The sequence below is a fragment of the Erythrolamprus reginae genome, chromosome 1, assembly GCF_031021105.1.
Source record: "Erythrolamprus reginae isolate rEryReg1 chromosome 1, rEryReg1.hap1, whole genome shotgun sequence".
NCBI classification, from domain to species: domain Eukaryota; kingdom Metazoa; phylum Chordata; class Lepidosauria; order Squamata; family Dipsadidae; genus Erythrolamprus; species Erythrolamprus reginae.
The window spans coordinates 184,168,722-184,181,799 of NC_091950.1; the positions used below are offsets into that span (position 1 = coordinate 184,168,722).

Here is a 13,078-nt window from a genome sequence, read left to right on the forward strand (position 1 = left end):
TTTTTTTTATTCCTAAAATAAGAACATGTGGAGTTATATTTGTGAGTGCTACAGTAATTTTACAGGCTTTACGGCATCTAATATTCCAGCCTAAAAGGTGAGGTGTGGATGTGGATGCGTGCAATAGATTCAAAAAGGGCGAGAAACCCTGCTGTGCCAGTGCTCTTTCAATCCCGCACTTTCCAACTACGGGTGTAGAATTTTAACATGCAGAGAGAAAATGGGCCATCTTTCTCACAATTCTTAGTTACAGATGTTCACATTTCTTCTCTTAAATGTAATGCTGCTTTGATGACTGAGGCAACTTTTAGCTGCCCTGGTCTACCTCCAATGAAAAGTGAGGGGGTTTAGCAGGGACCATTCGGTATACCTAACAATACATATACTGTAGTTCCTGAAGCAATTGTAAGGATTAAATAGTCAAAGGTGGGAACTATCCAACTTAATGTAAGATTGAGGATTTATTGGAGAGAAGGGTGGGAGGGGAAAAGCAGGGTGTGACATTCTTGTTATGGGATAATGTGATCACATGAATCCCATTGCTTCCTTGCAGTTTGGGAGGGCTTCTGACGCCAAGCCAGACACCTGTTAGTTTGCCATCGGAGGATTGTATTTGCCAGTTCTGCCTCCTCTTGTGCCCTGCCACACCACCTGCCACACTGCTCAATATATTCAAGGTTTGGTTTATAAGCTACAGTGGGTTTAAATTGTGTACTTTAGTGATGAGGTTCACTCAACATACAGTGTAAGCTAGAATTAAAACTTTTTCCTTTAGGGTAATATGAACTCTTGTCACTCTCATTTGCTGTTATGGGCCACTTAAAGGTCAAAAATTTACAACTCCATAAAAATAAAATATTGTGGGAATGTTTAAAGTAGGGATACTTTTTATAAATATATTCTAAATGGCCACTCTTGGTATTGCGAGATAAATTGCATGTAACCTTCAGATATTGTTGAATTGTAGCTACCATCATCCCTCACAGTAGAGATACTTGCTGTAACTGCTCTCAGTTGAGTTCCACAATTTTTCCTGGATTCCTAATGTACTCAGATGATGTATCTTGTCCATCACCAACTCTTCTATAACCACGTTTTAAAACCATGTTGGTTAAACCTAACACCCCAGTGCTTCTGAACTGTAACAACTTCAAGCATTCTTTACCATAGACCACACAGGTGGGATGTTTCTAATAAAACAAGGTTTGGAAGGTCTGTATCTTATTGCATTTAAAAGAATACTGTATTTTTAAAGCATAACGTGCTGTAGAGTTGCCAAAGAGTTGCTGATAGCAGCAGAGTTAGGATGTTTGCTTAATGTTGCCAGGCTATTAAGGCTAATTACTCAATTAAATATTGTAGTGAGACAAGCTGATGAATAAAGAAATTGACAGGAGAGAATCACTCATGTTTGTTTTAGGATCCATTACATCAATCACAGAGTGCAACAGAAATCCCAAACTGAGGCAACACACCAAACTAAATGGGTGATCAAATAATAGACTAAGGATCTACTGGATTGACAATCACCAGGACAAAGCAAAGCAGAACAATTGTTCCCAGCAATCTAGTTTGGTTTAAATATTCCAAGCCTGCAATTTGCTTTCCTGCCAAGACTTAACACTGCATTGTGCAATCTCCTGACCTTGAATTTAAAGTGTGTTTTCCTCAAAGGGTGTCCTATTCCTAACTCAAGATCTGGGTAATTATGGTACTTAAGGTGGAAATTTCCAGCAAGGCACGAATTGGTCTCTTAATGCTGGCGTTGCTATAGCTCAAAACATTTAGGGAAACTTGCCTCCCACTTTTTTCCATGTTTGAAGATTTGTCTTCTTTCAGGAGCCTGGTAATTCTTGACAAAGTCTATCCTACAATGTTCATTGCCATCTGGAACAAAGTCTTAAGTTCTGTTCACAAAACAGAAGGACGTTTAAATATCAACTCTTAGGAAATAGATGAAAAGCCTGCAGCAATTTCTGTAGAAGCACTTTTAAAAAGCTGCTGAATAATTTGAGTTGCAACACAGATTTAAAGAAGTATAAATTAGAGGGCATCATAAAACAATATGATCTGATATGGCATTGTAATTCAAATTGGTGAGGGTTTAAATCATAATCCTATTGTTAACTGGATGCATCAGTTTGCTTAGCAACAATGATCTAGATCATGGTTCCTCAAATTATGGCCCAGGGGCACATGTGGCCTGCTGAAACCATTAATCTGGCTCGTGCCCTGCCCACATTGCCTCACCACCCTTTGGCTGAGCATAGAACTTACCTTCGCGAGTCCCGCGAGCTGGAACTGAAAGGTAAGGCCAATAATTTTGGCCTGAATACATGTTCCGGAGGCATGTATAGGGGAGGTGAAATATGGGGCACACAAGATACCCAAGTGGGCAAAAAGTGCCTGGTTTTGACCTGCATAATGTTCATTGTCATTCTACACTAGATCAGTGTTTTTCAACCAGTGTGCCGTGAGACATGGTCAGGCATGCCGTGGGGAAATTAAACATGGGTTCCCAAACTATGGCCCGCATGCCGGATATGGCCTGCAGAGGCCATTTATCCGGCCCGCCACCAGCCGCCTCCATCCGAATATAAACATTCCCCTCACAATCCCTCCAGCTATCAGTGAGGAAGAGTGAAGGCACAGGGAACGCTCACTGACCAATCACCTTCTAGGATTCATCCCGACCACTAGCGATGAACCAATAGCAGGCCGCCTCTCATCCACTCCAAGGAAGGTCCCCGCTCGGGCTGCCATGCACTTGTCATTGTGTGGCCGTGGCGAGTAGTTGAAGCTGCTTCTCCCCATGGTCCCGATTTCTAATCCTGGTCAGGACTGGAGGTAAATGTTGCCACCACTAGATGAAGCCTCAGCCTCAGCTGGTCATGTCTATCCTGATGGTGTATATAGATACTTGACCTTTTTCTTTTTATAAGAGGCCCCCGCAGAGGGTGATATACTATATGTATAATATGTACTGTGTTAGAGTGTCATTTTGGTTGGTGGTGTGCCCCAGGATTTTGTAAATGTAAAAAATGTGCCGCAGCACAAAAAAGGTTGAAAATCACTGTACTAGATCATTATGAAAATAAGTTCAGCTTACTTTTCTAGTTAAAATACAAGTTGTTAGTGAGACTCGTGATGTCTTTTTCTGGTTGCGTGCCAAAAGTGTGTGCGCTCACCGATATCGCGCGCGCGTGCTGCCACCCACAATGTAACGTGCGCCCTATCTGCACATGCACTCATGATTGCCCCATCTGTGCATACACACATGACTGCCCCCTACGCATGCATGCTTTTCCACACATGCGCCACTCGCACATGCCCCCCCCCAGCCTGCTTTCAGCCTGGAAAGTCTCCAGCACCAAACTTTGCCAGCATGAATGGTCTCCCGCTGCTGCTTCTCATCCTCCTGCCAGCCTCGTGCTCCAGGCAACATGTAGCATGGCCATTTGCACCAGCAAATGTTGGTGCCTTAGACCAGTGTTTCCCAACCTTGGCAACTTGAAGATATTTGGACTTCAACTCCCAGAATTCCCCAGCCAGCGAATGCTGGCTGGGGAATTCTGGGAGTTGAAGTCCAAATATCTTCAAGTTGCCAAGGTTGGGAAACACTGCCTTAGACTGACAGGGCAAGGCCTTACATATGGCTCATTGTGCTACCTATGGCACTCATGCCATAGGTTTGCCATCACAGGCATGGGGTTTCCTGCATGAGCAGATGGGGTTGGATTAGAAGACCTCCCAGGTCTCTTCAAACTCTGTTATTGTTATTCATCCCAGACAGTTTCAATCTATCATACTTATCTTTATTAGGCAAACTCTAAAAGACTGGCACTCCTAATTTGCAACAAATGGTACTGAAAGAATGCACACAACAATATGTTTATGAAGGCTGTGGCAGGTTTGCTGGTTACCCCGGCTCTAGTGAGTCATAGCCTTACCTTTTGCTGATGCTGTTTGAAAGAGATAGGCAGTTTGTTATGGCGATATAAGTGAAGGGTTACATTTTTATGTTTAGATTTAAACATTTCACAGCACAATTTTCAAATCAATGTAGGTTTAAACTGCATAAACAAAAGAACTACTCATCATGCTCCTTTGAAAATCTAAAGTGGTTTGGGGTTTTACTCCTGGGGAACGTATACAAACACTTTTGACGGGCAATTTTTTGTGTGATTATAAAAGCATCATCCATCTGTGAAATTGAGAGCAACTCTGTGAACTATGGTGTTAGTTTTCTGTTGCAGCCTTTCATAAATCTCAGGCCTGATCGTCAGATGATGTGGCACATTGATACAGTATGTGTCTAAGTAACTACAGAAGAATAGCATCACTTTATGGTGACATTTTCATCGCACAGTGAATCTTTTAAGCTCTCCCAAGTTGAGCAAAAGGTTGTCTTTAGATATAGAAGAATTCAAAGAGTTTGAAAGGAGAAATATATTTTTTAAATTGACATCAGAGCATTTGAAGAAAATAAAAGCCAAATGTTTCAGTTTAAAATGTTTTATTTTTGCTTTATTAGTCACTCTGCTATTCAGTTGTTTCAATTTTCCCTTCTTTTTCCTACAAACAACCACAGCCATACAAACACTCAGAATTAAGGGTGGTGTTTTGAATGTAGAGGGAGAACTCTATACTCTCTCTCTCTCTCTTTCTCTCTCTCTCTCTCTAATCTCTATCAGATCTCTCTATCTTTCTAATCTTCAATCTATCCATCCATCCATCCATCTTCTATCATTTAAACATATACCCAAACATAAATGTTTATAGTCCCCCTGTAACTCCATTGCTTGATTCTCAAGCAATGCAGTTTGAGAGCCCCCTCGTTTCTCAAGAGCTGCAATGCGTCTGGATTAGTTTAGGGGAAAAGAAATCTGCTTTGGATATAAATCTTCCAATTACAAAATTAGATTCTGATGTCAGATCTCTCTAGGAAGAAGGAAGTATATGCTTAACAAAAACCTGTTTTTCCTTCCATCAGTATCTTACTGGACCCTTTGTTAAAAAATGGGCAGAAAGCTGGCTGGCTAATATTCATTTACAGTTCTATATATGGTGCCTCCTCTCAGAACTCTAGGTAAAATATGGCAGATATATCTGGATTGTCTTATTTATGCAATGATGCAGGTTGCTGCTCATGGATGATATGTAATTGATAGACCTGGCTACCATAGAAAATTGATCCACCCCTTCAGTTTAATGTTACTTATTGAAATAATTTTAGACACCAGAAATGTTATATGAAAGAATTCTATAGTGTACTTATATTGGAAATACACTCAGGCTTGCAGCTCTGTGTTGAGGTATATTGGGAACTAGAGGGTAGTAAGAGATATATCAAAGGATTGCAATGAAAAAAAAATGTACTCAGGTTATTTTTAAAATGCTTCCATTCAACTGAAAAAAGACAACATTTTTTGGTTTATGTAGAAATTATGTTTATTGCATTGTTTGTATTTGAGGGTCTTGACAGCTAGCTGCCTTTGAGTGTGGCAACTTATAGCAACGATGAAATTTCAGTAAAGAAAAATAAATTAAAACATTAAATGATTCAAATATTGTAAACTGAAGTCACAAATGTTGCTTTCCATTACGCAGCCAGTTACAGTTTCTTTTTCCTTTTTCCATAATCTATTTGTGTTTTGCTAATTGGGTTTTTACATGAATGATGTCCAAACTACAAAGTTTCTATAGAAAATCTGTGTTTTCCTTATGTTCAAAGCTAAAGGAGGTTGCTTTGATTGTAAAATGCTCAACGCTAGAAGGGTAATTGTGTTTTCCAAAAAAGAGAAAATTGTTTGAAGGTAAAGTAGTTCAAGAAAAGCAAGTCATTTTTGTTTTTGGGTCATTATCATCTTTTTTTGAAGGCATGTCCGCAATAAGATAGTTTTTAATTCAAAACAGTAAACAGGAACCTCCATGCAACAGAACCATTATTTCCAAGCATGCAGGTGCTTTTTAAAAAATTAAAAAATAGAAGGTGCCTCGAGAATGCTGGCAGTTTTATATTTGCAACATACCGTTTGTTTATATATATGTATATATCTATATATTTATATATTTACATTGTTACTGATCAACTTTCCTTACAAGCTTCAAAGATAGGAAAATATACAGTACTTTTGCATATAATGGTATATCCTTGTAGCCCCTGAGTCATGTATTGAGATTTTGATAGAAAAAAATAAAATAAAATAAAGGAAGAAAGGAAAAAAGAGAAAAACCCCCAGACGTTAAAAGCACTTACATTTTAGGTGATGTAAGAATGAAAAAGGGTCATTTCCCAGGAAGACCAGGATCAGAGACATGCCTATGGAGACCCAACATTCCTGTCGTGCTTAGGGGAGAATCGGGCAAGGATGGATGCCTATTTGGATGGAGGTAGGTCTTACGGAGTGATGGGGTTGGCTCTACAGAGAGGTCGTGCTCCTGTTCCAAAAGGGAAGCCAGGTTATCTTCCGAGGCCAGGTGAAGATGTTCTCCACTTGAGAGAGATTCTTTGGATTTCTCTTTCAATTTGTCAAGATCCAAGAATTTGGGACCCTGAGAACACACAACAACAAAAAAGAAGCCTCCGTGACATTTGCCGCCATTAAAAAAAGCAATTCGGAACATTTGGGAGGGTTTTTTTGGACGAGTTTACACTACTGGAGAATTTTGGTGCTGAAATCAGAAGCTGAGCAAGGCGCTTCATCTTAGAAGAGCCGTGGTGGCACAGTGGTTACAATGCAGTATTGCAGGCTGACTCTGCCGACTGCCAGCAGTTCAATCCTGATGGGTTCAAGGTGACTCGGTCTTCCATCCTGGGTAAACCTGAGGACCCAGATTGTTGGGGGTAATAGGCTGACTCTGTAAGCCGCTTTGAGAGGGCTGTAAAAGCACTGTGAAGCAGTATATAAATCTAAGTGGAGAAGGGCAGCATAGAAATCTAATTAATAAATAATAAGTGCTATTGCTATTAAGCAATCCACAGTGTTTCTGAACAATAGATACACATCAATGCAATCCAAATACAGGTTGTCTTTGACTTACAACCACAATCGAGCCAGAAATTTAAGTTGCTAAGTGAAACAGTTGTTAAGTGAATTGTGTCCCATTTTGTTACCTTCCTTGCCACAGTTACTAAACGAATCGCTGCAGTTTTTTAAAGCTAGTAACATGGTGGTTAAGTGAATCTGAATCCCCCCCCCCGACTTTGTCAGACGGTCGCAAAAGGGGATCACATACACAGCAACTGTCATAAATAAATTTATTTATTTATTTATTTATTTATTTGATTTGATTTCTATGCCGCCCTTCTCGAGGCGACTCAGGGCGGTGTGTGTGTGTCAAATGTCAAGCCTCTGAATTTTGATCATGTGACCATGGGAAGGGAATGCTGCAACAGCGGTAAGTGTGAAAAACTTTCATAAGTCACTTTTTTTCAGTGAGGTTGTAACTGAGCAGTCACTAAGTGAGTGGTTGTAAGTCGAGGACTACACTACCCAGAATGCCCATCTTCCTCCCCAACCTCCTCACTATCGGAGTCTGCTGCCAGCTCTGCTGGCTGGCCATAACACATGCGAGGATAAAGCTTTAAATTATGTAAACCTGCCCCTTTGGAAATGCTTTACCTGTGAAGGACTGAAGCTTCGATCTGTTTTAATTGATGCAATGGGATGCAGACGTCGCAGTAGCCGGACAGTTGGTTTCTGGTAATCTGCACTTTCCATCACCATGCTATAAGCAGGTGGAATGAGGGTTGACTGTCTCTGCAGCAGCTGTAAGATGCTTTGAATGTCAGCTGTCATTTGGGATTCAAGCCTAAAAAATAACAGGAAATAACCAGTCAATTAGAATAGTGTATACACTCCCCCTTCTCTCAAACTCTAAGCAGAGTGCTATAGATGGTATAAATTAGGTCATGCCCCTTTGAACAGGGTTTCATGTGACTTTCTCCTTCCTACTGGTAGGAGAGAGTGTCTCCATTTTTACACAGTTTATATAATTATAATGGTTTCATTTTCGTTGACCACTAGAGGCACTATGGGATCGTTTTTGTCCTATTGGGACTGATAGCAATAGCAATAGAACTTAGACTTATATAGTGGTAACTTAATTCGTTCTATGATCAGGTTCTTAAGTGGAAAAGTTTTTAAAAAGAAGCAATTTTTCCCATAGGAATCAATGTAAAAGCAAGTAATGTGTGCGACTGGGGAAACCACAGGGAGGGTGGAGGCCGTTTCCTCCCAGGAGATTCCTAGAGAGGCCCCATGGAGGCTTCTCCCCCCTTTTATGGCCTGCTTCCTCCCAGGAAATTCCTAGGGAGGCCCCACAGAGGCTCCTCCCCCTTTTCCGACCCTGTTTCCTCCCAGGAGATTCCAAGAGAGGCCCCATGGAGGCTTCTCCCTGCCTTTTCTGGCCCTGTTTCCTCCCAGGAGATTCCGAGAGAGGCCCCACTGAGGTTTCTCCCTACCTTTTCTGGTTACAATTTTGGAGGCTCAGGTTTGTAAATGAAAAATGGTTCTTGAGAAGAGGCAAAAGAATCTTGAACACCCGGTTTTTATTTAGAAAAGTTCATAAGTAGAGGTGTTCTTATGTAGAGGTTGCTTCACAACTCTCTCTAAGCAGTTTAGAGAGTTAGCATACTGTCACCAACAATCTCAGAAGGATGGAGGACTGAGCCAACCTTGAGCTGGTAAGAATCAAACTGCTGGCAGTTGGCAGAATTAGCCTGCAATGCTGCAAAACAATGAAGGAATTCACAGAATTTGAATCCACGACCTAGCACTATTTAGAGCCTGGGTGTCAAACTCGCCGCATCACATTGCTCTCATATGACATTATCATGATGTTTTTTCCCTTCATGGAGCTGGGGTGGGCGTGGCCTGCACGTGACACATCTGGCCCCTGGGCCACCAGTTTAACACCCCTGAGGAACAAAAGAGAAAACTCTTTTTTAAAAAATGGGGGACATAAAGATGTGTGAAACAAAAGCTCATAGCAAAGTCAGGCCTGCAAATTAGCTACCATAAAGATTTCATGTAGCATTTGAAAGGTTAAGAAAGGCTCACGGAACAGTATTTTTAAATTACAGCCGCACAAAGTAGCTCTTGTGATATTGGCATTGCGTGACTTAGCTCATTAAGCTCACTAAGAAGAATCAGAAAATGATAGGGATGGGTTTTCTAAAAATAAGCTGAAAAAAAAGGGGGGGATTAGAATTGATGCTTCAAGTTCTCGCCAGGAGCTTTTGAGCAACAGAAAAAACTAAATTGGCAATCAGAAATAATGAGAGTGATCTGGAAGAAACTCTACCCTACATTTTTGGCAGAGGGAAGAAATGGAAGCTTTATGGATTTCTGAAAAAAAAAGAAATACATTTCCCCTAAGGTTGGTTTTCAAGGAAACATGCTAAACTGTGCAGCTTTCCGTTAAGATGCAGTGTTTGATCTGATTACAGTTGATATGTGAAAAATTGCTTCCTTTAAATAACCATTGGGATGTAGCGGTGGGAGAAGAACAGAGACGAGCTATTTATTTGGGCTTATCATGCTTGCTTTTCACACCTCCCTCTAGCCTCACCTCTACAGGATCTGTGGGATAACAAGGCAAAAACTATTGCTAGAGAATTCCCTGACATGACATGAAGAACACTCTTTGAATTTTCATTCTGAGTTGAAGAAGTTGCCTCTATAACTGAGCCATGCAATTTATCGCACCAGCCATCAACTTGGATCGCAGCTGCTCTCTGACAGAGGTCCCTCTTGAGATGTTGCGGCGTGAGACAGTTTCACGGGGAAAATCAGAAAATCTTTGACAAATTGTACCTGGGGCCCATGAGCAACGGTTTCAATTCTCATATGTCTTCCAACTGGTGGGTGGGATTCAAAACGCAGATTATTAAGATTATTCTGATCTATTTCAAGAGCGCAAATGCTTTTAATCTATGCAGGTAGTCTTCAATGAACAACTACAGTTGGGATTGGCAGTTCCATTGATCTGTAGGTCAGCGGTTCAGATTTCATCACCGGCTCAAGGTTGACTCAGCCTTCCATCCTTCCGAGGTGGGTAAAATGAGGACCCGGATTGTGGGGGCAATATGTTGGCTTTGTTAAAAAAAGTGCTATTGCTAACATGTTGTAAGCTCCCCTGAGTCTAAGGAGAAGGGCAGCATAAAAAAATCAACTAAATAAGTAAATAAATAAGTAAATAAATAAATAATGATGTGGCCGTTAAATAAAAATCACATGATCATGTGAACGTGCCCAATTTATAGCAATAGCACTTAGACTTTTATACCGCTTCACAGTGCTTTACAGCCCCCTCTAAGCGATTAATAGAATCAGCCTATTTTCCTCCCCCCAACAATCTGGGTCCTCATTTTACTGACCTTGGAAGGATGGAAGGCTGAGTCAACCCTGAGCCAATGAGAAACAAACTGCTGAATTGCCTGCAGTACTGCATTCTAACCAGTGCGCCACCAAGGCTCTGATGTCAGAGCTTATGATGTCAGCTCTGCTGTGGTCATTAAGCGAATTAACCCTGGTCATGAAACATGATGTCATGTGACTCCAACTTGCGACTTCCTGCTGATGTGCCCTATAATTTTGCTTGTTGGAAGCCACACAAGGCAGCCGTTGAGATTGTAGGAGTTCTTTGACAGATGGGATCTGAAGTAGGCCCTCTGTGTTGGCACGAATAGGACAGCCATAAATCTTGAGTTGAGCCCCTCACTGTTAATTATTACTGGGAGCCTATGTAAAATTATAAATCAACGGAAAGCTGGGATATCTGCATGCATTGTGTTACCTGGTGCTTGCTGTAAACATATTTTTAATGCAGTATTTTATTTATAAATAAATATTTTATATATTAGGCCATTGCTATTCAGGCTTTATTGGCTCATAGGCTGCAAGGCATGTGGCTTGCCCTTATATTGGCTTTAAGTTGCTTGTTAAAATGTAGAGAGAACATGCCCAGGAGCGCTTAGCATCTAATGCCGACTGAATTTGTCAATTCAGGATTAAATTGCCCATTTGTCAGGACAAAAGTGATGACGGTAGTGGAATACCGGGGGAGATGATGATGATATTTTTTTTTAAAAAAAGGTTACAGGCCTGAATAAAAGCCAATTTCCAATTAGATGAAGCTTTGCCTGCCGGCAAATCCCTTTTGTGTCCTTGTGCAGAATTTATTCGGGTGGTTTATAGGGAATGATCCTGGAAATACCGCTGGAGCAATGGTGAAGGGCGGTGCCACAGGCTGCTTTTTTGATATCCCTTTGGGACTCTTTTTGAATTTGGGGAAGCAAGTATGATTTTCTATCTTGGTTGAGAGGTCTGTCTTTAGTAACTAAACTGCTTGGTTCATGTTTGAAATCTATAGGGATCTATATTATAGGTAGTCCTTGACTTAGGACTGTAATTGAGGCCAAGATTCTGTTTTAATGTTAAGTGGGACATTTGCTAAGTGAGTTTGGCCCCATTTTACAACTTTTCTTGACACTGTTGTTAAGTGAATTACTGCAATTGACATGTTAGTAACCTGGTTGTTAAATGAATCTGGCTTCCCAATGGACTTTGTTTGTCAGAAAGTTGCAAATGGGGATCACATGACCTTGGGACACTGCAACCGTTTGAAGATGAGTCAGTTTCCAAGCCTCTGAATTTTGATCACGGGGATGCTAACTTTGAAAAACAGTTATAAGCCATGTTTTTCAGTGCAATGATCACTAAAGGAACCGTTGTAAGTCGAGGACAACCTGTAGTCCTATTATTCAATTGATACTAAGCCAGTTATTTTAGTTACAAAAAATCTAAATAATGTCTGTAGGTACAATAGGAATTCCCTGTCTTCTCCCCACATCTGCACCCCTCTCTCTAGAGCACCGGTATCAAAGTCGCAGCATCACGTTGTCATCACGTCACGTTGTCGTCACGTCACGTATCATAATGTTTTCCCTCTTTGCTGAGCTGTGCTGAGCATGGGCTCTGTGTGACACATCTGGCCCACGGGCCACCAGTTTGACACTCCTGCTCTAGAGTCTCCCAATCTAAGCATTAGTAGCAGGTGGGGGTTGCTGCTCCTGCTGCTCCTGGTCCGCTGCACGTTCAGCTTCGCGTCTCTGGCATGCACACATGCACATTCGAGTACAAACGCATGAAGTACAAACGCATGAAGTAAAATCTCACAAGAGACGGTGCACGCACATGCGATTTCAGTGATTTTTTTTGCTTCCGCGCAAAAAACCAGCAAAATCTCTCTCTCTCGCATGCACGTCCCTCTCACGAGATTTTGCTTTCTGCAAATGTGCAGAAGCAAAATCTCGCTCAGATGTGCCCACGCGCACGCCGGAGATGCAAAGCTGTGATCACAGCTCAACTTTCACTACCAGTGCGGCATCCATATCCATACCAGTAGCAACCCGCTACTGGTTAGTAGCTAATATCTGGATGACCATGGAGTGGCAGCAAAGTGATGTATCATTTTATTGCAGTCCTATGCTGGTAGCCTGCATGAGCCTCACCTCCAGAGCAGATTGGGAGGGGGTGCACAACAAACCAATATTTAGAGTTTGATGTTATACATGTGTGCAAAATGTTCCGTGCCCAAACAAATTGGGATGGACTAATCTGGATGGCCCATGTCCAAATTAAATTAGATGATTGTTATTCCTTCCTAAAAGGGAGACTCTGGTTTTCTCCCTATTTAAAGCAGACTTATTTTTTTCTAGTGATTTTTCAAACAAATGCAGTTACATTTTTTAGTTGTTAGAATTTGATGTAGCGAATAAAATGGTACAAATAGTTTTGAAATAAACCTTTTGCTTCTGCAATCTACACTCCCACTAATGAGTGGGACTTTTTGAATTATTGGAATGTTATTACAACATCTTGCTCTATTGGACCATTTCAGATTTGTTTTGACAGCGTGCATGGCATTTGGAGTATTTTTCTCCCCACAGACCAGTGATGAGTTTTAACCAAGGTTTTTTAGAGCAAGTAATTTATTTATTTCAGCTGATAACAATTTTCCCTAATGGCATGGTTGCCTATTAAGTTAAATATAGTGCTAAAAAAAAATA

At 41.1% G+C, this 13,078-nt stretch overlaps 1 protein-coding gene across 1 annotated transcript in view; it reads right to left on the minus strand.

Moving 5' to 3' along the window:
- Positions 1–6,288: 6,288 nt before the first annotated feature.
- Positions 6,289–13,078, minus strand: part of KCNH7 (potassium voltage-gated channel subfamily H member 7) — a 395,413-nt gene continuing 388,623 nt past the window's right edge. Inside the window, exons 16-17 of the mRNA XM_070731643.1 lie at positions 7,626–7,815; positions 6,289–6,555 (exon numbers count right to left, since the gene is read on the minus strand). Coding sequence (XP_070587744.1) covers positions 6,289–6,555; positions 7,626–7,815 — 457 coding nt within the window. The remainder of the gene's footprint in view (positions 6,556–7,625; positions 7,816–13,078) is intronic.